The sequence below is a fragment of the Piliocolobus tephrosceles genome, chromosome 1 (assembly GCF_002776525.5).
Source record: "Piliocolobus tephrosceles isolate RC106 chromosome 1, ASM277652v3, whole genome shotgun sequence".
Classification (NCBI taxonomy): domain Eukaryota; kingdom Metazoa; phylum Chordata; class Mammalia; order Primates; family Cercopithecidae; genus Piliocolobus; species Piliocolobus tephrosceles.
In genome coordinates this window covers 135,109,567-135,137,340 of record NC_045434.1, presented here as the reverse complement: position 1 = coordinate 135,137,340, position 27,774 = coordinate 135,109,567, and the positions used below count along the sequence as shown (strand labels likewise).

The 27,774-nt window shown below is 36.6% G+C and overlaps 1 protein-coding gene across 3 annotated transcripts in view; it reads left to right on the top strand.

Annotated features, from left to right (window-relative positions):
- Positions 1-27,774, top strand: part of HS2ST1 (heparan sulfate 2-O-sulfotransferase 1) — a 203,283-nt gene that overhangs the window by 155,951 nt on the left and 19,558 nt on the right. For all 3 annotated transcript variants that reach the window (XM_023208252.2, XM_023208270.1, XM_023208260.2), the window contains 2 exons: positions 6,771-7,009; positions 16,642-16,727. In XM_023208252.2, the coding sequence (XP_023064020.1) occupies positions 6,771-7,009; positions 16,642-16,727 (325 nt within the window). The remainder of the gene's footprint in view (positions 1-6,770; positions 7,010-16,641; positions 16,728-27,774) is intronic.

Sequence of the window (27,774 nt, the reverse complement as noted above, 5' to 3'; positions counted from 1 at the left end):
GGTGAGCCTGAGATAGCTTGCATAGCAGATTTTCTATACATTTGGGTCTTGAACAATGTGGGAGCTAGGGGAGCTAGGGCACCACTCCCCACCCCTGTGCCATCAAATCTGCATATAACTTTTGTCTTCCCAACAACTTTTTAAAAAATTTTTATCTTAAGAATTTTTTAGTTAGTATTATACTTTAAGTCCTGGGATAGATGTGCAGAACATGCAGGTTTGTCACATAGGTATACACGTGCCATGGTGGTTTGCTGCACCCATCAACCCATCATCTACATTAGGTATTTCTCCTAATGCTATCCCTCCCCTAGCCCCCATCCCCCAACAGGCCCCAGTGTGTGATGTTCCCCTCCCTGTGTCCATGTGTTCTCATTGTTCAACTCCCACTTATGAGTGAGAATATACAGTGTTTGGTTTTCTGTTCTTATGTTAGTTTGCTGAGAATGATGGTTTCCAGCTTTATCCATGTCCCTGCAAAAGACATGGACTCATCCTTTTTTGTGGCTGCATAGTATTCCATGGTGTATATGTGTGACATTTTCTTTATCCAGTCTATCATTGATGGGGATTTGGGTTGGTTTCACATCTTTGCTATTGTAAACAGTGCCACAATAAACATACGTGTGCATGTATCTTTATAGTAGAATGATTTATAATCCTTTGGGTGTATACCCAGTAATGGGATTGCTGGGTCAAATGTATTTCTGGTTCTAGATCCTTGAGGAATCGCCACACTGTCTTCCACAATGGTTGAACTAATTTACATTCCCACCAACAGTGTAAAAGTGTTCCTGTTTCTCCACATCCTCTTCAGCATCTGTTGTTTCCTGACTTTTTAATGATTGCCATTCTAAATGGCATAAGATGGTATCTCATTGTGGTTTTGATTTGCATTTCTCTAATGACCAGTGATGATGAGCTTTTTTTCATATGTTTGTTGGCTGAATAAGTGTCTTCTTTTGAGAAGTGTCTGTTCATATCCTTCACCCACTTTTTGATGGGGTTGTTTTTTTCCTGTAAATTTGTTTAAGTTCTTTGTAGATTGTGGATATTAGTCCTTTGTCAGATGGGTAATTGCAAAATTTTTCTCCCATTCTGTAGGTTGCCTTTTCACGTTGATGATAGTTTCTTTTGCTGTGCAGAAGCTCTTTAGTTTAATTAGATCCCATTTGTCAATTTTGGCTTCTGTTGCCATTGCTTTTGGTGTTTTAGTCATGAAGTCTTTGCCCATGCCTATGTCCTGAATGGTGTTGCCTAGATTTTCTTCTAGGGTTTTTATGGTTTTACATCTTACGATTAAGTCTTTAATCCATCTTGAGTTAATTTTTGTATAAAGTGTAAGGAAGGGGTCCAGTTTCAGTTCTCTGCATATGGCTAGCCAGTTTTCCCAACACCACTTATTAAATAGGGAATCCTTTCCCCATTACTTGTTTTTGTCAGGTTTGTCAAAGATCAGATGGTTGTAGATGTGTGGTATTAATTTCTGAGGCCTCTGTTCTGTTCCATTGGTCTGTATATCTGTTTTGATACCAATACCATGCTGTTTTGGTACTGTAGCCTTGTAGTATAGTTTGAAATCAGTAGCATGATGCCTCCAGCTTTGTTCTTTTTGCTTAGGATTGTCTTGGCTATGCGGGCTCTTTTTTTGTTCCATATGAAATTTAAGGTAGTTTTTTCCGATTCTGTGAAGAAAGTCAGTGGTAGCTTGATGGGGATAGCATTGCATCTATAAATTACTTTGGGCAGTATGGCCATTTTCATGATATTGATTCTTGCTGTCTATGAGCATGGAATGTTTTTCCATTTATTTGTGTCCTCTCTTATTTCCTTGAACAAGGTTTATAGTTCTCCTTGAAGAGGTCCTTTACATCCCTTGTAAGTTGTATTCCTAGGTATTTTATTCTCTTTGTAGCAGTTGTGAATGGGAGTTTACTCATGATTTGGTTCTCTATTATTGGTGCATAGGAATGCTTGTGATTTTTGCACATTGATTTTGTATCCTGAGACTTTGCTGAAGTTGCTTATCAGCTTAATGAGATTTTGGGCTGTGACGGTGGAGTTTTCTAAATATACAATCATGTCATCTGCAAAGAGAGACAATTTGACTTCCTGTTTTCCTATTTGAATACCCTTTATTTATTTCTCTCGCCTGATTGTCCTGGACAGAACTTCCAATACTATGTTGAATAGGAGTGGTGAGAGAGGGCATCCTTGTCTTGTGCCAGTTTTCAAAGGACTTCCCAACACCTTTAAACTTAACTATCAATGGCTTACTGTTGGCCAGAAGCCTTACTGATAACATAAACAGTTGATGTTTATGTTATTGGTATACTGGCATATTACATGCTGTATTCTTGCAATGCTATATACTATTTTCTTTTTTTTTTTGGAGACGGAGTCTCGCTCTGTAACCCAGGCTGGAGTGCAGTGGCATGATCTCCGCTCACTGCAAGCTCTGCCTCCTGGGTTCATGCCAGTCTCCTGCCTCAGCCTCCTGAGTAGCTGGGACTACAGGTATCTGCCACCATGCCCAGCTAATTTTTTTTTTTTTTTTTTTTTGTATTTTTAGTAGAGACAGGGTTTCACCATATTCGCCAGGGTGGTCTCAATATCCTGACCTCGTGATCTGCCCACCTCAGCCTCCCGAAGTGCTGGGATTAAGGCGTGAGCCACCGCGCCTGGTGCTATATACTGTATTCTTACAATAAAGTAAACTAGAGAAAAGAAAATGTTATTTAACATACAGGAAATATAAAATATGTATTTTTTTTATTAAAAAAGTTGGGGGCCTAGCTGTGTCGCCCAGGCTTATCTCAAACTCCTGGGCTCAAGTAATCCTTCTACCTCAATTTCTGAGTAGCAGTAGCTGGGACTACTGGTGCATTCCATTATGCCAGGCTCTGAGAAAATATGTTTTCTATTTGTTAAGTGGAAATAGATTATCATAAACATCTTCATCTTCGTCATCTTCGCATTGAGCAGGCTGAGGAGGAAGAGGTGGGCCTAGTCTTGCTGTCTCATGGGTGCCAGAGGCAGAAGAGATAAAGGGAGATAGGAGGTAGGAGAAGCAGGCACACTCAGTGTAAATTTTATTGAAAAAAAAATCCACGTATTGGACCTGTGCAGTTCTAAATCCATGTTGTTCAAGGGTGAACTGCAATTTATTACTCAAACATGAAGAAAACATTCCATCAAAATGTATCCTAAGTATTTTGATTATGCTGCCTACATTCTAAGTGCACTACAAATGTGACGTAACTAATAAACTTTCTTCGGCGATTTAAGAAAGCCTCAGAAGAGGCTGTACTAACTAGATGCAGAGCATCTTTGCTAAAAAAAAGAATTATAACTGTCTAATACTGACTTAGTGAATAAAGAAAATGACCATATTGAAAACACCCTTACTGATTGTAAGTACTGACACAGGAGAAGAAAGATAGTACTTTATCATCAATAATAGTTACTGCTATTCAACTGAGATATGGTTTAATATTACTAACAAAATTGTTCTTAATTTTCCATACAATTTTTATCTTTTTATGTAGTGTTAGGCCTAACATTCTATTAATAATTGTTCTATATATTTAAGCAAAATAAAAACACTTGAAAAATAGAAAATGCATATAAATACTATTTGAATGAGGAAAGTAGTGATTCCAATATTCCTACCTTTTCATAATTTAAGACATTTCTAAAATTGTGTGAAATATACAGTTTATATAATTTAATAGACATAATGAACCAAGAATAATAATTACTTTTTAAAAACATGTTTGTTTCATGACCCTGCCAGAGGTGTAGCAAAGTTGATGAGGTAATTATAAAACAGTTTCGCAGTTTGTCTCATGTTTTTTTACAGATAAAATGAATACCTGCTTATGAAATAACAGAAAACAATCTTTTTTTTCCAAGTATTTGATTTGAAGAAAAAACTAGTGTGAGTAAATTCAGCATTGTTGATTGTAAGTGAATCTTTTTTTTTCTTTAGTGCAAACTCCTACTTGTGTGAGTAGGTGAATCTTTTAAAGGTAATTTCACGTATGTCTGTGTTGCTGGAAGAAACCTCTCACACTTCTGTCAGCACTTGAATGCCAACAGTCCTGTTGTATTTCCCTTAGTAGAAAAGGGGAGGGTGTTTGGACATAACATTACCATAATAGTTTTGAACTGTTTGAACTTCTAAACAGCTGCGGCAGTTGTTTAGAACATACGGTTCCTTTAAAATTGTTGAATATAATAATGTTCAGGCCAGGTACAGTGGCTCACACCTATAATCCCAACACTTTGGGAGGCTGAGGAGGGAGGATCACTTGAGACTGGGAGTTCAAGACCAGCCTGGGCAACATGGTGAAACCCCATCTCTACAAAAAATACAAAAATTAGCCAAATGTGATCATGTGCATCTGCAGTCCCAGCTACTTGGGATGCTGATGTGGGAGGATAACCTAAGCCTGGGGAGGTCGAGGCTGCAGTGAGCCGTAGTCACACCACTGCACTCCAGCCTGGGCAACAGAGTGAGACTCTGTCTCAAATAATAATAATAATGTTTCATAGGTTCTCAGTAAAAATTAGTTGAATTTAATCTAAGACAACTTTTTCCAAATCTTGTATGGATGCTTATAGTGTGTTACGTTGATTTGTAGCTTTATTTATAAAGCACTATTGATTTGAAAAATACTATGGTATGTGCTTCCTGAAAGTTTTCTTATTCTTAGTTTCTTTTATGGATTATCTTTTTCTATTTGCCTTTTAAATATTGGTATTATCTAAGATTCTAACCTAGGGTCTCTGTGCTACATACTATATATTGTCTATGCAACTGTCTGTCTGCTATTTGAACCTTTATTCTCAACTATACACCTGTATGCCCAATTATCTTATATCTCCTGGATGACCCAGGCTATCCAACAATGTATTCAATATTAAGCTCATTATCTCTTTCTCTCCCCATTTTCCATTCACACCTTCCCCCAGAATAAAAGAGTATGTATGTTTGCATATAAATATATAACACATACATTTATCTCTCATATATGTACTTCTGTTTTGGAAAGCCCACTGCTAGTAAGCAGCAGGCCTGGAATTTTTAATTCAGGTTTTTTGAATGCAAATCCTCAGCTCAGAGTGTACTCTATATAACATGGTGTCCATGTCTTTTCAACCAAAATCAAAATGCATGCTCTGACAATATTTGAAGTCTGCACTTGTTGCTGTAATTATACCACATTGCTTTTCATCTTACTTTATTAAGTTGTCAGCATCACAGGGGACACTAATAACCACACATGCAATGTAAAACTGCAATTATGATAAATATAATGAGACATGTAGTATAAGATAGGTGAATGTATATTTTTTAAAAGATGGCCAGGCGTGGTGGCTCATGCCTGTAATCCCAGCACTTTGGGAGGCTGAGGTGGGTGGATCACGAGATCAGGAGTTCGAGACCAGCCTGGCCAAGATGGTGAAACCGTGTCTCTACTAAAAATACCAAAATTAGCTGGGTGTAGTGGCGGGCACCTGTAATCCCAGCTACTCAGTAGGCTGAGGCAGAGAATTGCTTGAACCCAGGAGACAGAGGTTGCAGTGAGCCGAGGTCACACCACAGCACTCCAGCCTGGGTGACAAAGTGAGACTCCATCTCCGAAGAAAAAAAAGCAGGGGGGAAACTGATGATTTGACCTAGTCAGAGCTATCAGATACTTCCCTGGGTAGCGACTGAGTTGAAATGTAAAGGTTGGGTGGGGAAATGGAAGACTGTTCAAGATAGGTAAGATAGCTTACACAAAGACTTGGGGGTTAAGAGAGTACATGCTTTATGTGTAACTACTCCTGTGCAGAGTATTTGCAGTCTTGCTAGAGATTTCATGCTCCTCATTTCCTTCTTTCCTCTCCTTTTCTTGCATCCTTATTCATATATATGTATATGAAAACATATAGATATTTGAATATATATTAGAATATATAGATATTTGAATATATAGATATATATTTGAAACTGAAGTTTGCATTAAATAGATAATACTAGAAAGCAAAATATAATTGCTTTGGAAACCACATAGCAGATAGGTGATTTTAGAGGAACCATGAAATTTAAGGGAAAAGCATAGCCATGTGATAAACATAGTTTCTAATGCAACACCGAAAAGAAAAAGGATTTGTGGTAGTATTGTTTCTACTCTTGTTAAGTCATATAAGCATTTATAATCACTGCACCGCTACATTTTTATAAACCAGAGAATAACTAAATTGGGTAATAAATTTCAAAACCTTTTCTTAACTTATAAGTAATTCTAAGTTCATTTTTTTACTATGAAGTTTAGTATTCCATGCAATCTTTGTGTGAGAATTAATTTAGGCTGTAGGAATTCTATTAGAATATAAAGTGACTTCTGAACTACACTAAAGTATTCTGTGGTCTGTGCTATTCTACACTTGTTGACTCTTTATTCCTTTGTTCTTGATATGCATATGTATTATCCTTCATAAGGAATTCTGCAGCTTTGGTCCTCAAAACATTTCTTCAACAGCTCTTACCCAGTTCTTGAATAGGAAGATTATGTTCTAGGCTGTATAGCTGTTTTAGAATCAACTAGATCCTCTTAGAAACCCAAGCAGTTTACCCATGTTTTCCACATGCCTTGGTTCTTTGCTTTTGTTTTTTGTTTTCTTTTTTGTATCTTTTCTAATCATGGTCCAAAGTTCAGTGTTCATAACTGCCTTATAGTGTCCTTAAAAACTTAGTTTGTATCTGGTTTTCTTTGCAGAAAGGGCTATTGCAAGACATGAAGTCCGAGAAATTGAGCAGCGACATACAATGGATGGCCCTCGGCAAGATGCCACTTTAGATGAGGAAGAGGACATGGTGATCATTTATAACAGAGTTCCCAAAACTGCAAGCACTTCATTTACCAATATCGCCTATGACCTGTGTGCAAAGAATAAATACCATGTTCTTCATATCAACACTACCAAAAATAATCCAGTGATGTCATTGCAAGATCAGGTAATTACCACTTAAGGAATGCCTAAATGTTTTCTAAAACTTCCTCACTCAAATTTTCTAGCTCAAGGGGATAAAGTATTTTAAAGGAATGTGAGTTCTGATCTCAATGAATCATAAGCCTTTTAGGGGAGAGGGCCAGCTAACTTTTGTATAATTTTACTCGACAGTATTTGACACATTTCCTTGCATATAGTATGTACTCAAATATTTGTGAAGTAAATGATTAATGAATAGCTTGAATTTTTGAGGAGAAAATTGATGTTCCTCAGTGTAGTATTCTTTTAAAAATATAATTTTGGCATGATACCCTGCAATAAAAATTATTGTCTCAACTTATGACAGAGAAATATTTGATGGATACTTGTACTCAATTTTGTGACCAGTCCATCTTTACTAGATATAGATAGATACAGAGAGAGTTTATATATATATAGCTTATAAATGTATATATAGTTTATATTTATGTATACATAAAAGCTATAAAATCCTCAAGAACAGGGATTGTGGCTTCTTCAACATAATCTTACCTTTTAAATTCTCAAGAAGTTTTATATAAACAAATGAATAGATAATTTTGTGAAATGGCTTTAAGAAAAGTAGAGGAAATTATCTTATGAAATAAAATTTGCTCATCTCTTTAATAGTAGTAGCATACGTTTCTCCCACACTTGGAGTTTTGATTGCAATTATAAAGTTCTCTCTATAAATATGGAAGGACATGGGAATTCCACCCCATGAGAAGGAAAGATAATGTTTGAAAATACTACTTAGGATCAAATGCCAAATTGGAGTAGGCTTATTAGAAAGGTGTTCGTGATGGTCCTGTAGTTATAACGATATTGATGTGTTTCAAAGCAGTGAACTTGTTACAGAATTGACTGTTATCTCACTATTTAGCATAACTATAATCCTTACACTTAAGAGAATTACACTGACACATGAGACTAAGGTTGGCTTTCTTGCTAGAGAGCTGTTTATAAAGGCTAGTGGTATATGGTATGTCATCTGCCCATGTAATTTTTGGCTCTTTGCAGGATCCTGGAGTACTGTTTTTCATAGAATCAAAATTCCACATCTGTTGGCCAAACCAAATAACTCTTCTATAAATGAGAAGAAACATGAGCTGTTTTTAGCTATGTATGTCATAAAAACTATTCATTATGTAATGTTGTATATCTCAAGGGCAAGTATCCTAAATATTCTGTTTTTATACAGTGTGTAGTGGGTTTGAAATCTTTTTGCATTATCGCTTTTCAAAATGTGCTTTGGATTAAAAGGAATGTATATTCATGCTTAGATAATTCAGATTTATTCAGTAGTACGTTTTAGAAAAATAATGTTAATTTGTTTGTTCAGCATTACAAAGTTTCCTGGTAACTACTAGATGTCTGGCAATGACATCAACCATTATTTTCATGAAATGTAAATCTGGAGGAGCTCACCACGTACGACATTTATAGGCATCATGTAGTATATTTTCCCAGTTGCATTTGGATTAGATAAAGCTTCTGTTTTTCTTTTAGTAACTTGTTAGCTATATATAGGATAAAAAGCGGGAGAGAAACATAAATGCTATCTTAAAAGCAATTGGATTACAGAATGACCAACACTTAAAAAATGCTTGTATGGGGCAGAGTAAAAGAATAGTCTTAATCATTAGCTGACATACTTCAAAATACCAGCTGATAGTTCAAAACCTGATCTTAATTAAGAATGACTTACTTAACAAATGTTCTTTATATACCCTATCTCCAGTTTTGTGATCTCTTGTTCTATGTAGACACAGTTCTTCAAACAAGTCATATTTACTGCTTCCCTTTCTTTCATGTGACATGTTTTCATGTTTACTTCACTTTTAATCTAGTAAGCTTCATCTAAATGTAAACTCTAAAAATTGCACTGTATGTTTTGAAATAATTTTTAAATATTCCCTGAACCCCATCTGATATAACACTTTTATTTTAATATCATGTTTTGTTGTCTGTGTGTACTGTTCTCAGCTACCTTTTTTTTTTTTTATTTTTTATTTTTATTTTTGGAGACAGAGTTTTGCTCTTGTTGCCCAGGCTGGAGTGCAGTGGTGCGATCTCAGCTCACTGCAAACTCTGCCTCCCACATTCAAGCTATTCTCCTTCCTCAGCCTCCTGAGTAGCTGTGATTACAGGCATGCGCCACCATACCCAGCTAATTTTTTGCATTTTTAGTAGAGACGGAGTCTCACCATGTTAGTCAGGCTGGTCACAAACTCCTGACCTCAGATGATCCGCCCACCTCAGCCTCCCAAAGTGCTGGGATTACAGGCGCCTGGCATGTCAGCTGCTTAAATAAGAATTAAATGAGCCTGGCGCGGTGGCTCAAGCCTGTAATCCCAGCACTTTGGGAGGCTGAGACGGGCGGATCACGAGGTCAGGAGATCGAGACCATCCTGGCTAACACGGTGAAACCCCGTCTCTACTAAAAATACAAAAAAACTAGGCGGGCGAGGTGGCGGGCGCCTGTAGTCCCAGCTACTCCGGAGGCTGAGGCAGGAGAATGGCATAAACCTGGGAGGCGGAGCTTGCAGTGAGCTGAGATCCGGCCACTGCACTCCAGCCCGGGCAACAGAGCAAGACTCCGTCTCAAAAAAAAAAAAGAATTAAATGAACTATTTTGCTCTTCTTTCTTCTCTAAGAAATAGTTTCTAATCAAGTATAACTTAAAATATGAGATATTTCTTAAATCTGTTGTCTCAAGCTTCCATGTAAAGCTCAGTTTACTCATAAAAATATTTTGAGATATGTTACCTGATCATCCTCTTTATTCCCTCACCTTACAATCTTAGTTCAGTCTGCTTGATATCTACCTTTAGCCTCAGCTTTCCTAGACATTTTTTGTACATACTGTATTAGGTATTGTTCTAAACTGTTTACCTGCTTAATTACTTCTCTCAAAAATTTTAGAGGCAAAGCCCAAATATTTTTAGTCTGGGGTAAAACCACTCAATGTATAATAGTTATATGTATTCTGCTATCCTTAGAAATAGCTGTCAACTCTGCTTTTGAGTTTTTCATTTATTTATTGTGTATGTAATATACACAAAGGTTGTACTACATTCTTTGGGGAAATACCAAAGAAATAGAAAGTATGGCCACATCCTTGAAGGTGCTTATTTAAAATTTACTTGATACTACCTAGGTTTTCTTCTAGGGTTTTTATGGTATTAGGTCTAACATTTAAGCCTCTGGTCCATCTTGAATTAATCTTCATATAAGGAGTAAGGAAAGGATCCGGTTTCAGCTTTCTACTTATGGCTAGCCAATTTTCCCAGCACCATTTATTAAATAGGGAATCCTTTCCCCATTTCTTGTTTCTCTCAGGTTTGTCAAAGATCAGATGGCTGTAGATGTGTTGTATTATTTCTGAGAACTCTGTTCTGTTCCATTGGTCTATATCTCTGTTTTGGTACCAGTCCCATGCTGTTTTCCTTACTGTAGCCTTGTAGTATAGTTTGAAGTCAGGTAGCGTGACGCCTCCAGCTTTGTCCTTTTGACTTAGGATTGTCTTGGCCATGCGGGCTCTTTTTTGGTTCCATATGAACTTTAAAGCAGTTTTTTCCAATTCTGTGAAGAAACTCATTGGTAGCTTGATGGGGATGGCATTGAATCTATAAATGACCTTGGGCAGTATGTCCATTTTCACGATATTGATTCTTCCTATCCATGAGCACGGTATGTTCTTCCATTTGTTTGTGTCCTCTTTTATTTCACTGAGCAGTGGTTTGTAGTTCTCCTTGAAGAGGTCCTTTACATCCCTTGTAAGTTGGATTCCTAGGTATTTTATTCTCTTTGAAGCAATTGTGAATGGAAGTTCATTCATGATTTGGCTCTGTTTGTGTGTTACTGGTGTATATGAATGCTTGTGATTTTTGCACATTAATTTTGTATCCTGAGACTTTGCCGAAGTTGCTTATCAGCTTAAGGAGATTTTGGGCTGAGACAATGGGGTTTTCTAAATATACAATCATGTCATCTGCAAAGAGGGACAATTTGACTTCTTCTTTTCCTAACTGAATACCCTTGATTTCTTTCTCTTGCCTGATTGCCCTAGCCAGAACTTCCAACACTATTCAGGACATAGGCATGGGCAAGGACTTCATGTCTAAAACACCAAAAGCAATGGCAGCAAAAGCCAAAATTGACAAATGGAATCTAATTAAACTAAAGAGCTTCTGCGCAGCAAAAGAAACTACCATCAGAGTGAACAGGCAACCTACAGAATGGGAGAAAATTTTTGCAATCTACTCATCTGACAAAGGGCTAATATCCAGAATCTACAAAGAACTCAAACAAATACACAAGAAAAAACAAACAACCCCATCAAAAAGTGAGCAAAGGATATGAACAGACATTTCTCAAAAGAAGACATTCATACAGCCAACAGACACATGAAAAAATGCTCATCATCACTCGCCATCAGAGAAATGCAAATCAAAACCACAATGAAATACCATCTCACACCAGTTAGAATGGCAGTCATTAAAAAGTCAGGAAACAACAGGTGTTGGAGAGGATGTGGATAAATAGGAACACTTTTACACTGTTGGTGGGATTGTAAACTAGTTCAACCATTATGGAAAACAGTATGGCAATTCCTCAAGGATCTAGAACTAGATGTACCATATGACCCAGCCATCCCACTACTGGGTATATACCCAAATTATTATAAATCATGCTGCTATAAAGACACATGCACATGTATGTTTATTGCGGCACTATTCACAATAGCAAAGACTTGGAATCAACCCAAATGTCCATCAGTGACAGACTGGATTAAGAAAATGTGGCACATATACACCATGGAATACTATGCAGCCATAAAAAAGGATGAGTTTGTGTCCTTTGTAGGGACATGGATGCAGCTGGAAACCATCATTCTTAGCAAACTATCACAAGAAGAGAAAACCAAACACCGCATGTTCTCACTCATAGGTGGGAACTGAACAATGAGATCACTTGGACTCGGGAAGGGGAACATCACACACTGGGGCCTATCATGGGGAGGGGGAGGGGGTAGGGATTGCCTTGGGAGTTATACATGATATAAATGATGAATTGATGGGTGCTGACGAGTTGATGGGTACAGCACACCAACATGGCACAAGTATACATATGTAACAAACCTGCACGTTATGCACATGTACCCTAGAACTTAAAGTATAATTAAAAAAAAAAAAGAAAAAAAATAAAATTTACTTGGAAACATAAAACATAAACACAGGGGCTATGAAAACAGTTAAAATAAAACATCACTTTGTGGTGATCTCACTGAAATATTTAACCAAAATGTTCCCTACCAAAATGGTTGATTTGGACCTAATCCTGAAAAACAAATTAATGTTGTAGGATATTCTACAGAACAACTGAATTCTAAAGTGTCAATATCACAACAACCAAAAAAGTTGGAGGGAGGCTTCTGTAGACTAGAGAGACATGGAAACCAAATGTAATGTATGGTCTGATCAGATCCTTGGTCAAAAATGATAACATCTTTGTTCACAGACAATAGTACATGCTGAGGTAATTAGGGGTTAAATATGAATGGCAACTATTTGCTTTCAAATAGGTCAGAAAAAATTGAGTATGTATAGGCATACATAGAGAAAAAAGATAAAAGTGACAAAATGTTAACAATTAGTGAATCTGGGTGAAGAGTATAGGGATGTTCACTGTACTATTTTTTCATCTTTTCTGTAGTTTAGAAATTTTTTTAATAAAAAAGTTGAAAAGTTAAAAGAAGGATATTAAAAGGTAAACATTTGAGAATATAAGGTATGAGAAACTAAGCAATTAGAATAAGGCGTGGACTCAGTCATTAAAGATATTTTTGAGATGGGCTTTACTTAGTTAACAGATAGGAATTGGCAAGAGATGGGTAATCAATCAACTCTTCTAGTTGAAAAATGGAGTTTGCTTTGCTGTCATGCAAGTATCTTTACATTAGAGAACATCATGTCTTTAAAGTAGCCATACCAAATATGTGATTAGCAACATCTTTTATGATTTTTCAAAAAAATTCTTTTTTGCTCTATGTTTAGGTCTATGATTATATTTAACCCCTTTTGTTAAAACATTGGAAATATCTAGAATTTGTATTCTCTGAAGAACAACGTAAATTTTTTTCTTTTAATTCACTCTCAAGCCAACTTTAGGTTATCTGCATTGGAGCCCACGGTTCACCAGGAGTTGCAGATAACTTTTCAGAGCAGCATTTTAGATGAATTTTCTCCACCTATAATATATATATGTATGCTAATCACTGGTTAAAATTCAGATTCAGATTCAGAAGGATCAAAATGGAGCCCAGTTTTCAATTTCTAAACAACTCCCACTTGATGCCAAAGTTAATGCTGCTGGTCTTTAAACTGCGGTTTGAGTAACAAAGATCCAGATGATGGTTCTCGGTAGGGATATGGGAAGATGGATGTTTTAGTCTTCCCAGGATGGTAGGGTATTTATCTTTAACTTATTATTCCTACCTCCCCTACAAAATCCACATTTCTTACTTAGACCCAGAGGCCCTTTTTAATCTAGCCCTTGTGTGCACCAACTTCTTACCCACTAGCCACACTGGCCTTGTGTTTCGTTGACTGCGCCAAGCCTTTCCCATTTTAAGGACTCTGCACTTACCCTTTCCTCTTAGAATGCACTTCTCCTGACTTCTTCCAGAGTTGGCTTCATGTTATCCATTTAAGGTTTAATGACGTCCTCTTAGAAAAACCATGCCTTTCCATCCTACATATTAATTACCTCTTCTAAGTTACTGTGTACCATATCACTCTTGTTGTGTCTTCTCTGGTACTAATCAGCTTACTAACTTATCTTACATATTGGTTTGTTTGCTGCCTGTTTTTTCCTCTATTACAAGATCTTTAAGGACAGGAACTTTGTCTGTCTTGTTCACCACTATATCCCTTATGTTTAGCATAGTGCCTGAGACACAGTAGAAACTGTACATTTTTTGTTAAATAAATGATGAATGAATGAACAAATGGACCAACATAGATTTTGATAGCGGTAGATGATAATAATTACTGGCAGAGTGAGCCCCTCTGATTGACAGCAATATGATCTATTCTTATCTCTCAGCTGGATTGGGAACCAGCCCCCTGCCGTATATTCCTAAAACAGGTTGAGCAGCACAGCTCTGAACTTCGGTGAAGATATGTTCAATTACTGCAAACTTTTCATGTATTTTTATCCAACCACTACTTTGTTTTCCTGTTAGTGTAGAAAACTTTCTTCCTGGCTTAGTCTCATAAAAGTACCCACAGCCATACAAGAAATGTTTAAGTAAATGCATCAGTGGGAGTTCAGTATATAGTAATTACTCAAGTTAATAGTAGCATTCATTCAACAGATAGTAATTACAGAGTTGGAATTTGGCCAGAATGTTCAGAATGGCATCCCTGCTCTTTTAGATGGTGAAAACAAATGCTTTTGTGATCACAGATAATCAATATTGAGGTTGATCTGTTAAGAATATAGGTCAAGACACTACTGTTAGTGAGATGGGTGCTTCTTAGCTTTTTCCTGTAACATCAGTTCAGGTCTGATTCAACTAACAAAAAACCCCAACACCATTACCTATATTGTTTGTGTTTTTCCTTAAGGTCTCTTCTTATTTCTTGCTAGCCTGACTTAAGTCATCAGATCCAACAAAAATCACAGTTTACTCTCTGCTTCAGGCTAGCTGCTTTTCATGTACTATATCTGACTACTGCGTCTGAAACATTCTTCTTGGTAGCATATTTCAATCAGCGTATGAAAATTTTCTATGATTTAAGTTACTATAGTGGCCTTATTTCTTCTCCCAAGCCAGAGTTTTCAGTGTCTTCAGTCTCCTTAACTTCAATTCATACTATTAAGTTTTTCTCCTTTTTTGCCTCTCACTTTACCTTTCATTTGTGCCAAGTATAGTCAGTAAGAATCCGTAAAATGAACTGAATAGAAGTTTGCTTACCTAATCTCAGTGTCCTCTTCTTACTCCTCTGTATTTTCGAACCTTGCCTCAAGGTCTTTGGCAGCATGCCCAAGAGAAATACCAGAAGAAAACAAACTGAACGACAAAGCAAGTGGTACAGGGAGGTGAGAAGGCAGATCATGATAGAGCAGAACTGGGACTAGACTGATGAGAGAGAAAAGATGAACGTGGAAGAGTAGAGACCAGGAAAGTTATGGAGAACTAAGGATAAATGTTAAACGTGTAAAAGGAGAAGTGGCCGAATTAATACTTTAAAAATAAAACTTTTGAAAGTACTGTTTTTCAAAGGGAGTTACTTATATTATTTCCTTGGAGAACAGTTTTGAAGAGGAGATAAAGATAATATGGAATTTCAGCAGTATGTAAATGATACTTTTTTTTTTTTTTTGGAGACACAGTCTTGCTCTGTCGCCCAGACTAGACCAGGCTGGAGTGCAGTGGTGCGATCTTGGCTCATTGCAACCTCCACCTCCCAGGTCCAAGTGATTCTCCTGTCTCAATCTCCTGTGTAGCTAAAATTACAGGCATGAGCCACCACGCCGGGCTAACTTTTTGTATTTTAGTAGAGACGGGGTTTTGCCATGTTGCCTTGGCTGGTCTCAAACTATCCCTATTCTATGATGTAAGTGAAAGATTGATAAATTGCCAGAATTATGCAATTGATAGTTCTGTGTTTGAGAGGCTGAAGTCATAGCTTGCGGATGCTTTTGGTGCAGTATAGGTTGGTGGACCTCACTGCCCCAACTTTCTGCACTCCATCTAGGTACTAGAAGAGATTCTTAACTACTTGCTGTTTATCATGCAGAGATTTGCTTATCAAAAATGTATACCATTTTCCATTGAGAAATTGTATATCACTGCTTTGCAGCTAGTGATACTTAGGTTTATCAAATTCTATATTAACCAGTTATTAGACATTTTAAAACATACTTATAGAATTTTTCATATTACTTTTTATATACTTTAATTCCAGTAAGTTAAATATTTAGAAATTTTAAATATTTTGACCTGTATTACATCTCTTAATTTTATTAATCTTTTTATCAACAAGCTTGTGATATCTGCTGTTAACTCTTAAATATCTTCTGATAACCATCAGCTTTTTAAAAATCATTTTGGTTTAAAGATTACTTTTTATTTGTTGAGTCATTAATAAAAATAAACTTTTATGAACAGCAAGCGTCTGAGAAGAAAACGTTTGATATGCTAGAATGTCCCTACATTGCCTGCTTTAGCGTGTGTGTTGGCGGGATGTAGATGCAAATACCCCCACAATGACCTTCCTCCGACCCTATGTAAATGTACTTACTCTACGGCATTGTAAAGGATTTCATTGTGCGAGTTTGTTTTCAGACAGCGTTGTAAAGGATTTCATTGTGCGATTTTGTTTTCAGAATCATCTTTCACTCTTTTCTGAGTGTAATGATAGTAGCTGTCTCTATGATGAATTTTAGTAGTTACTGATTACATTATACTTTCCTTAGTCCTAACCTGTGTTTCAAGCTCTGTAAGAATGGTTTTAGGTTTTTAAATTCCTAACTTGGAAATATTTTGCTATCATCAAGTTTCATATTCTTTAAATTGTACATAATGAGTGTGTTCTCCCTTTTTAGGTGCGCTTTGTAAAGAATATAACTTCCTGGAAAGAGATGAAACCAGGATTTTATCATGGACACGTTTCTTACTTGGATTTTGCAAAGTAAGTTACACTAAAATGACACACTAAAGAATGCTTTGTACTTTAGTAACCTAAAAAGGAATAAATTCATTAAATTGTTAGGATTTTCTAATAAAAGAATGTACTGACTTGCCTTTGCCAGTTTTAGAGCTGTAATTTAAATATATCTTCTTAGTGTTTTACTGCCCTCTAGTGTTCATAAATTGGCAATCCTTATATTAATTATATATTAAGTATTACTCTTTAAAGTTTATTATTGTATGTGATCTTTCTGTCTCAGTCTCCCAAAGTGCTGGGATTATAGGCGTGAGCCACTGTGCCCGGCCTCTGTCATATTAATAGTTCTCTCAAGAAAGGTTCAGAAAACTATACGCCTACTCACAGTATTCAAGCACTATGTGGCTTTCTGTAGAGTCTGTGCCACATTATTAATCAGAAAATTAATTAAACATAATATTCCAAACATAAGAGTCTTATGGATACATTTGAACTTTTTTGGTAGCACACATAGTACCATTATAGTAAACCTCAAATCCAAATGCTTTCCCTAAGATTCTGCATTAACTTCAAAAACACTAAAAAAATTTTTTTTATTATTTAAGCTTAGACATGTTCATTCAGTTTTTAAATTAGCTATTATGATTTCGGAGTAACACACCTTGATGTATTGGTCAACTTTAAAAGGCATTTTTAATAAAATTTAAAATAAAAGTGATATCCCACTCTCAGTTTTACTTCTTAATTTTGAAAAGAAAAAGTAGAATAAAATATTACTGATTCAAACTGATAATCTTAACTTTTTGGGAAATCATGTAATTAAAAAGAATCACCCAAATATTACATACATAAAATGATATATTCCTATTTCTAGTTCCTCTCATAGTACTCAAGATCTTTCAATAAAATTGTAACTTTAAAGTTAGATGTATGTTTTTCTATAAATAATTCATACTGCAATATTGAAAATTTTTTATAGGCAGCTTTAAAATAAACTAATTATTTTTTTCTTTGCATAGGCATTGAACCAATTTCATAAGCTTCGTTCATGTGCATATTTTCCCTCAGGGCTGCATTATCCTTGAATTAAATGTTTGTTACCCTTTCACCTAAATGATTTATTCTTTCCACACAGAGCTTGGTTTCTAATAGTCTAGGTTTTCATTATTAAAATTATATATTGAGTGCTTTTGGCAAAGTCTTGTACTTAGAACAAAACTCTGATATATGCTGAGGTTCTTGTAGTTGAAAAATAAGGCTTTTTGAAGAGATTAATCTCATTTATTAAATGCTGACATGAATTTTTAGGGGTTGGAATACTTTCGTAGTGAGTCTTATGTTATTTGAAGGGTAAAGTATTGTGAAAATTTTTCATAGATTTTTCCAAGATTTTAAACAAATACCTAAACAAAATCAGCCTAGGTGAAATGTATTTTTGATGTATCTGTGTAGTCAAGAACTGTTGTAGATGTAACTAGTATCCTCAAATATCTTTTAGCTTAATAGCCATATGCTCCATAAATGGGGAAGGAAGAGGAAAGAAACATCGCCTTACCAATTTTTAAATTACAGTCGTCCCTGGGGTATGTCCAGGGGATTGGTTCTCGGACTGCCTGAGTATATAAAAATCACATACTCAAGTCCCTCCGTTGGCCCTGTGAAACCCACAAATTTGAAAGTCAGCCCTTCTTGCACACAGGTTTCACATCTCTCAAATACTGTATCTGTGTCTGGTTGAAAAAAATCTGTGTATGCATGGACCTGCGCAGTTCAGATTCGTGTTGTTCAAGGGTCAGTTGTCCTTTATTCTTCAAAACAATATTCTTGACTGGCATAGTACTTTGTGGAGTCCACTAAAATACTTGCTTTCAGGAGAAAGTGGTGAATTTGGCAAAATACTTATTTAACACATAGTTTTTTAAAACTTACCTTAGCAGAGACAGTAAAACAAGTGTAAGCCCCAAGAAACCTAGGACATAAGATAGAGAAGTAAAAAATGAAAGCTCCTTTCTAGTTTAGCCTGACCAAAATACACATTATATTCGCAAGCTTGTCTACTCAAGCCATGTTTTGATTACATATATTTGTTTTTTACTGAACTTTAGAATAACAAAAATATCTTTTTTACATTTTTGCATTCCTATCCCATCTTGCTCCTTTTTGTCTGAATCTTATTCTTTGATTTTTTAAAAGTATATTTCTTAGTTCTTCCTTTCCATTTTTTCCCTTTAATGTTAGGTTATGTTTTGTTTTCTTTTTAGTTGGTGGATGATACAATTTTAAGATAATATAGATATAAATTATTATAACTTTGAAAAATTTCCAGTTTAAAATTGTATATAGGTTGAACATTTTCAAAATGTCATAGTATGCAGGAAATATAAAGTTGAATAAGTTGCAGTTCTTGATCTTAATGAGTTCACTGAAATCTTTTTTTCTGTAACTATCAGTTCATTATGTTCTATTATAAACAGTAAAAATATTACATATTCCTCCCCTTTTAAATGTATACTATTCATTTTTTAATAGTATCTATTATCGCATTTTGATTTTCTTCAAACTTTAGAAAATTAAAATGTTAGAAGTCTCTTTCAAAAACACTTCTTTGGTAATAAACATTTTCATTTATAATGAATGATAGCTAAAAGAACACTTTTAATGCTGTACTTTCTGTCAGACTCTGCTAAGATTTTTTATGATCTAGCTACCTCAGTGTCACATGTCAGCATCTGTCTTGAGAGGTATTTGAAAATTATTTTTGATATAACAGTTTTATTCAGGCATATATCAGGTATGTACCTTTGTGGTTGTCCCCAGAAATGAGAATGAGTTTTCACTGCTGTAATTTTGGTTTCTCCATATTGCCTCTAGTATTATTTTCAGAACAAATGAAGTGAATCAGTAAAGAAGCAGCTATATGTTGCAACAAGAAACAACTAAATGCTTCATTAGGTCTGAAATTCTAAACAGTAATCAAGTGACATTTTAGGCCTAAATAGAATTAGTTAATATATAGAATCATGTGAGATTGTCCTTTCTACCGAATACTTCTCTGCTAAACCAGATGACATTTGCCCCATTTTCTACAACTTTTAACAAATATGTCACAATATTGTAGATACTATAGAAAATTATTTTAATCATTCCAGACAATATGTGGGATTGCGTTTTTATTAACCTTGTACTACTAGCTCTTTCTACAGCATTGATCCTGTAGACTGCTAAGAAGCGAACTCTGAACTCTGTCTCTGAAATCAGACAGATCTGCCATTGAATCCACTTAGACTCCTTGCTAACTATATGATCTCAGCCACATTGTTTCAGATCTTTGAGCTTCAGTGTCCTGTTTTTAATTTGAGAATAATTAAAATAATTACTTCATGGGGTGGTGGTGAGGATTAAATGTGATAATGTAGATGAAGCACTTAGTTCTGTGCCTCAGAGCAGTATTATGATTCCCATTATGATTCTTTTTAAAATTCTGTCTTCTTTCATTTACCATATTGTCTTAACTGGTGTTTTCTTCTTCTTGTCTGAATCTCTGCTGGTCCTTATTTCCAATTCTTAGTTAGGCATTGTATAAGACTCTTTCTTGGCCTCCATTATTCTCTTTTGGAAGGTTTACACATTTTAATCTGTCATGACAACCAAACAAGAAACTTTCAAGAAATCTTGGACAACTTTTTTTTATCACCACCTATATCTTCTCAGTCATCAAGTCTTTTGAGTGTCTTCTTTCATTTAACATGATGCTTTTGACATTCATCCAATTTGATGCACAATATCAGTAGTTAGTTCCTTGCTAAATAGTACTTCATGTATGGGTATACTTTGATTTTTTTTTTTTTTTTTTTAATTCTTGAAACTCAGTTTCTTATTTATTTATTTATTTTATTATATTTTAAGTTCTAGGGTACATGTGCACAATGTGCAGGTTTGTTACGTATGTATACATGTGCCCTGTTGGTGTGCTGCAACCATTAACTCGTCATTTACATTAGGTATATCTCCTAATGCCATCCTTTCCCCCTACCCCCTCCCCACAATAGGACCCAGTGTGTGATGTTTTCCTTCCTGTGTCCAAGTGATCTCATTGTTCAATTCCCACCTATGAGTGAGAACATGCAGTATTTGGTTTTCTGTTCTTGTGACAGTTTGCTGAGAATGATGGTTTCCAGCTGCATCCATGTCCCTACAAAGGACACGAACTCATCCTTTTTTATGGCTGCATAGTATTCCATGGTGTATATGTGCCACATTTTCTTAATTCAGTCTGTCACTGATGGGCATTTGGGTTGATTCCAAGTCTTTGCTATTGTGAATAGTGCCACAATAAACATATGTGTGCATGTGTCTTTATAGCAGCATGACTTATAATCCTTTGGGTATATCCCCAGTAATGGAATGGCTGGGTCAAATGATATTTCTAGTTCTAGATCCTTGAGGAATCGCCACACTGTTTTCCACAATGGTTGAACTAGTTTACAGTCCCACCAACAGTGTAAAAGTGTTCCTATTTCTCCACATCCTCTCCAGCACCTGTTGTTTCCTGATTTTTTAATGATTGCCATGGTAACTGGTGTGAGATGGTATCTCATTGTGGTTTTGATTTGCATTTCTCTGATGGCGAGTGATGATGAGCATTTTTTCATGTGTCTGTTGGCTGTATGAATGTCTTCTTTTGAGAAGTGTCTGTTCGTATCCTTTGCTCACTTTTTGATGGGATTGTTTTTTTCTTGTAAATTTGATTGAGTTCTTTATAGGTTCTGGATATTAGCCCTTTGTCAGATGAGTAGATTGCAAAAATTTTCTCCCATTCTGTAGGTTGCCTGTTCACTCTGATGGTAGTTTCTTTTGCTTTGCAGAAGCTCTTTAGTTTAATTAGATCCCATTTGTCAATTTTGGCTTTTGTTGCCATTGCTTTTGGTGTTTAGACATGAAGTCCTTGCCCATGCCTATGTCCTGAATGGTATTGCCTAGGTTTTCTTCTAGGGTTTTTAATGGTTTTAGGTCTAACATTTAAGTCTCTAATCCATCTTGAATTAATTTTCGTATAAAGAGTAAGGAAAGGGTCCAGTTTCAGCTTTCTACTTATGGCTAGCCAATTTTCCCAGCACCATTTATTAAATAGGGAATCCTTTCCCCATTTCTTGTTTCTCTCAGGTTTGTCAAAGATCAGATGGCTGTAGATGTGTGGTATTATTTCTGAGGGCTCTGTTCTGTTCCATTGGTCTATATCTCTGTTTTGGTACCAGTCCCATGCTGTTTTCGTTACTGTAGCCTTGTAGTATAGTTTGAAGTCAGGTAGCGTGATGCCTCCAGCTTTGTTCTTTTGGCTTAGGATTGTCTTGGCAATGCGGGGTCTTTTTTGGTTCCATATGAACTTTAAAGCAGTGTTTTCCAATTCTGTGAAGAAAGTCATTGGTGGCTTAATGGGGATGGCATTGAATCTATAAATGACATTGGGCAGTATGTCCATTTTCATGATATTGTTTCTTCCTATCCATGAGCATGGTATGTTCTTCCATTTGTTTCTGTCCTCTTTTATTTCACTGAGCAGTGGTTTGTAGTTCTCCTTGAAGAGGTCCTTTACATCCCTTGTAAGTTGGATTCCTAGGTATTTTATTCCCTTTAAGCTATTGTGAATGAGAGTTCATTCATGATTTGTCTCTCTGCTTGTCTGTTACTGGTGTATAAGAATGCTTGTGATTTTTGCACATTGATTTTTGTATCCTGAGACTTTGCTGAAGTTGCTTATCAGCTTAAGGAGATTTTGGGCTGAGACAATGGGGTTTTCTAAATATACCATCATGTCATCTGAAAACAGGGACAATTTGACTTCTTCTTTTCCTAGCTGAATACCCTTTATTTCTTTCTCTTGCCTGATTGCCCTAGCCAGAACTTCCAACACTATATTGAATAGGAGTGGTGAGAGAGGGCATCTCTGTCTTGTGCCAGTTTTCAAAGGGAATGCTTCCAGTTTTTGCCCATTCAGTATGATATTGGCTGTGAGTTTGTCGTAAATAGCTCTGATTATTTTGAGATACGTTCTATCAATACCGAATATATTGAGAGTTTTTAGCATGAAGGGCTGTTGAATTTTGTCAAAGGCCTTTTCTGCATCTATTGAGATAATCATGTGGTTTTTATCTTTGGTTCTGTTTATATGCTGGATTACGTTTATTGATTTCTGTATGTTGAACCAGCCTTGCATCCCAGGGATGAAGCCCACTTGATCATGGTGGATAAGATCATGATGTGCTGCTGGATCCAGTTTGCCAGTATTTTATTGAGGATTTTTGCATCGATGTTCATCAGGGATATTGGTCTAAAATTCTCTTTTTTTTTGTTGTATCCTTTGGTATCAGAATGATATTGGCCTCCTAAAATGAGTTAGGGAGGATTCCCTCTTTTTCTATTGATTGGAATAGTTTCAGAAGGAATGGTACCAACTCCTCCTTGTACCTCTGGTAGAATTCGGCTGTGAATCTGTCTGGTCCTGGACTTTTTTTGGTCGGTAGGCTATTAAGTTTTGCCTCAATTTCAGAGCCTGCTATTGATCTATTCAGGTATTCAACTTCTTCCTGGTTTAGTCTTGGGAGAGTATAAATGTCCAGGAAATTATCCATTTCTTCTAGGTTTTCTAGTTTATTTGTGTAGAGGTGTTTATAGTGTTCTCAGATGGTAGTTTGTATTTCTGTGGGGTTGGTGGTGATATCCCCTTTATCATTTTTTATTGCATCTGTTTGATTCTTCTCTCTTTTCTTCTTTATTAGTCTTGCTAGCGGCCTATCAATTTTGTTGATCTTTTCAAAAAAACAGCTCCTGGATTCATTGATTTTTTTTTTGGAGGGTTTTTTGTGTCTCTATCTCCTTCAGTTCTGCTCTGATCTTAGTTATTTCTTGCCTTCTGCTAGCTTTTAAATGTGTTTGCTCTTGCTTCTCTAATTCTTTTAATTGTGATGTCAGAGTGTCAATTTTAGATCTTTCCTGCTTTCTCTTGTGGGCACTTAGTGCTATAAATTTCCTTCTACACACTGCTTTAAATGTGTCCAAGATTCTGGTATGTTGTATCTTTGTTCTCATTGGTTTCAAAGAACATCTTTATTTCTGCCTTTTCATTTTGTTATGTACCCAGTAGTCATTCAGGAGCAGGTTGTTCAGTTTCCATGTAGTTGAGCAGTTTTGATTGAGTTTCTTAGTCCTGAGTTCTAGTTTGATTGCACTGTGGTCTGAGAGACAGTTAATTATAATTTCTGTTCTTGTACATTTGCTGAGGAGTGCTTTACTTCCAATTGTGTGGTCAATTTTGGAATAAATGCAATGTAGTGCTGAGAAGAATGTATATTCTGTTGATTTGGGGTGGAGAGTTCGGTAGATGTCTATTAGGTCCGCTTTGTGCAGATTTGAGTTCAATTCCTGGATATCCTTGTTAACTTTCTGTCTTGTTAATCTGTCTAATGTTGACAGTGGGGTGTTAAAGTCTCCTATTATTATTATATGGGAGTCTAAGTCTCTTTGTAAGCCTCTAAGGACTTGCTTTATGAATCTGGGTGCTCCTGTATTGAGTTCCTGTATATTTAGGATAGTTAGCTCTTCCTGTTGAATTGATCCCTTTACTATTATGTAATGGCCTTCTTTGTCTCTTTTGATCTTTGATGGTTTAAAGTCTGTTTTATCAGAGACTGGGATTGCAACCCCTCCTTTTTTTTGTTTTCTATTTGCTTGGTAGATCTTCCTCCATCCCTTTATTTTGAGCCTATGTGTGTCTCTGCATGTGAGATGGGTCTCCTGAATACAGCAGACTGATGGGTCTTGACTTTTTATCCAGTTTGCCAGCCTGTGTCTTTTAATTGGACAATTTAGTCCATTTACATTTAAGGTTAATATTGTTATGTGTGAACTTGTTCCTGTCATTATGGTATTAGCTGGTTATTTTGCTCGCTAGTTGATGCAGTTTCTTCCTAGCATCAATAGACTTTACATTTTGACGTGTTTTTGCGATGGTTGGTACCAGTTACTCCTTTTCAAGTTTAGTGCTTCCTTCAGGATCTCTTGTAGGGCAGGCCTGGTGGTGACAAAATCTCTAAGCATTTGCTTGTCTGTAAAGGATTTTATTTCTCTTTCACTTATGAAACTTAGTTTAGCTGGATATGAAATTCTGGGTTGAAAATTCTTTTCTTTAAGTATGTTGAATATTGGCCCCCACTCTCTTCTGGCTTGGAGAGTTTCTGCCGAGAGATCTGCTGTTAATCTGATGGGCTTCCTTTTGTGTGTAACTCGACCTTTCTCTTTGGCTGCCCTTAACATTTTTTCCTTCATTTCAACTTTGGTGAATCTGACAATTATATGTCTTGGAGTTGCTCTTCTCGAGGAGTGTCTTTGTGGTGTTCTCTGTATTTCCTGAAGTTGAATGTTGGCCTGTCTTACTAGGTTGGGGAAGTTCTCCTGGATGATATCCTGCAGAGTGTTTTCCAACTTGGTTCCATTTTCCCCGTCACTTTCAGGCACACCAATCAGACGTAGATTTGGTCTTTTCACATAATCCCATATTTCTTGGAGGCTTTGTTCATTTCTTTTTACTCTTTTTTTCTCTACACTTCTCACTTCATTTCATTCATTTGATCTTCAGTCACTGATACTGTTTCTTCCAGTTGATTGAGTCAGTTACTGAAGCTTGTGCATTTGTCACGTAGTTCTCGTGTTATGGTTTTAATTCTCGTGTTATGGTTTTCATCTCTGTCAGTTCTTTTAAAGTCTTCTCTGCATTGATTATTCTAGTTATCCATTCATCCATTCTTTTTTCAAGGTTTTTAGTTTATTTGTGCTGGTTATGTAGTTCCTCCTTTAGCTCTGAGAAGTTTGATCTACTGAAGCCTTCTCTCAAGTCGGCAAAGTCATTCTCCATCTAGCTTTGTTGCATTGCTGGCGATGAGCTGTGTTCCTTTGGAGGGGGAGATGCACTCTGATTTTTTGAATTTCCAACTTTTCTGCACTGCTTTTTCTCCATCTTTGTGGTTTTATCTGCCTTTGGTTTTTGATGATGGTGATGTACTGATGAGGTTTTGGTGTGGGTGTCCTTTCTGTTTGTTAGTTTTCCTCCTAACAGTCAGGACCCTCAGCTGTAGGTCTCTTGGAGTTTGCTTGATACCCTGTTTGCCTGGGTATCAGCAGCGGAGGCTGCAGAAGATAGAATATTGCTGAACAGCGAGTGTTGCTGTCTGATTCTTGCTCTGGAAGCTTCGTCTCAGGGGTGTACCCTGCCGTGTGAGGTGTGAGGTGTCGGTCTGCACCTAGTGGGGGATGTCTCCCAGTTAGGCTACTCAGGGGTCAGGGACCCACTTGAGCGGGCAGTCTGTCCGTTCTTAGATCTCAGCCTCCATGCTGGGAGATCCACTGCTCTCTTCAAAGCTGTGAGACAGGGGCATTTACCTCTGCTGAGGTTTCTGCTGCGTTTTGTTTAGCTATGCCTTGTCCCCAGAGCAGCTCTTGTTTTCTAACTGGCTGAGCTGAGTGGTCCAGTTGTATTTTTAATCATGCTCATTATCTGTTATAATCCCTTGTCTCCAGCCCTTTGTGTCTATATAACTGTTCCCTAAGTTACATGTGATAGTTCATATCCGTTTTCAAAATGAGTTCACAGATTATATCTCATTAAAATCATACTTCCTAATAAATGCCACCCAAAGCCATTCCACACATAGTCATTTTCCTGGACAGCAAAAAGAGTTTCGTAAAATGCCATATTCCCTTTTACTGCTGCCTGGTAATTGCTGTCTGCTCTACATGTCAGGGACTAGGTGAAAGGAGGAAACATTAGTAGGAGATGTTCTTCTGTGAGGAGATTATTCCCAAAGGAATGGCTCAGGATGGAACAATGGCTAATAATGGAGAGGATAGAGAGGATTCCCAGGAATCTCAGTCTTAAGAATGGAATCACTAACCCATTGCCCTGTAATCTCTCCTTGTAGTTTCCTATTAAAAACCTCTCAGCTCTGTGAGCTAAGGGAGCAGCAATGTATTGCTGTTGCCTCCTTACTTTCTTACTACTCAGTGTACTGTCTCACAGAAAGTCACTTTTGTTAGTGGCTGATTCACAACGGTCTCCTCAGCCTAATTCTATTAATATTCAGCACCTGTGTGTTGGGCATAGTGCTGAGCACTAGTGATAAAGCCATGAACAAGAGAGAAATAGTCCCCACCCTGGTGGAACTTCTACTCTAATACTGAATGTGACAGTGCTATGTATTTGCAACAGTACTGTTTTCTTCTTTTAAAAAAATTGTGAAAGACATTTTTACTGCACTATTGGTACTATGCCTATCCTCAAGTGACTTGTAATGCTGTTTGGGAGAAAGACTTACAGGAGAAACACTAGTAGGATAAGCTAAGAGTTAAGTTGCTTGATAGCTCTTAGGTGCAGGAGGTATCAAATGAAAGCAAATAGAACTGTATGCTAGAGCCATCAGAAAGCGAGGTTACAAGATTTTGTTATAGCCCCTCTGTTTATTCCAAAACAGCAGCCAATGACCTTTTAATATGAGTCGTGTCATGGTGCTTCTCTGCTTACATCTTTCAGTGACCTCCCTCCTGACTCTGTATAAAGTAATGCTTGTTAACAGTATGGAAGACCCACACAATCTGCACTCACTCCACCTCACCCCACCTCACCCCCATCTCTCTTATCTTCTGTGATATTCCCTTTTTGATTCTACAGGCAGCTTGATCTCCTTGCTGTTCCTCAAAACACCTGGAACTTGGCTGCCTCTAGGGCCTCTTACTTGGAAATCCCATCTTTCCAGAATACTTTCTCCCAGATGTTTGCATGGTACCTTCCTCATTACATAAGACTAGTGATGTCTTCCCGAAAAACACTATTTTGAATTGTATTCTCCCTCACCTCCCTAGCACTCTTTATTCCCTTTCACTGAATTATTTTTCTCCTTTGCACTTTTTATCATCTGTAATATATGCTTATTTATTTTTTTATTGCCTATCTGTCCCAAGTAGAATGTCAGCTCTAGAAGGACAAGAAATTTAGTCTTTTTGTTCATTGTTGTATTCCTGGTAC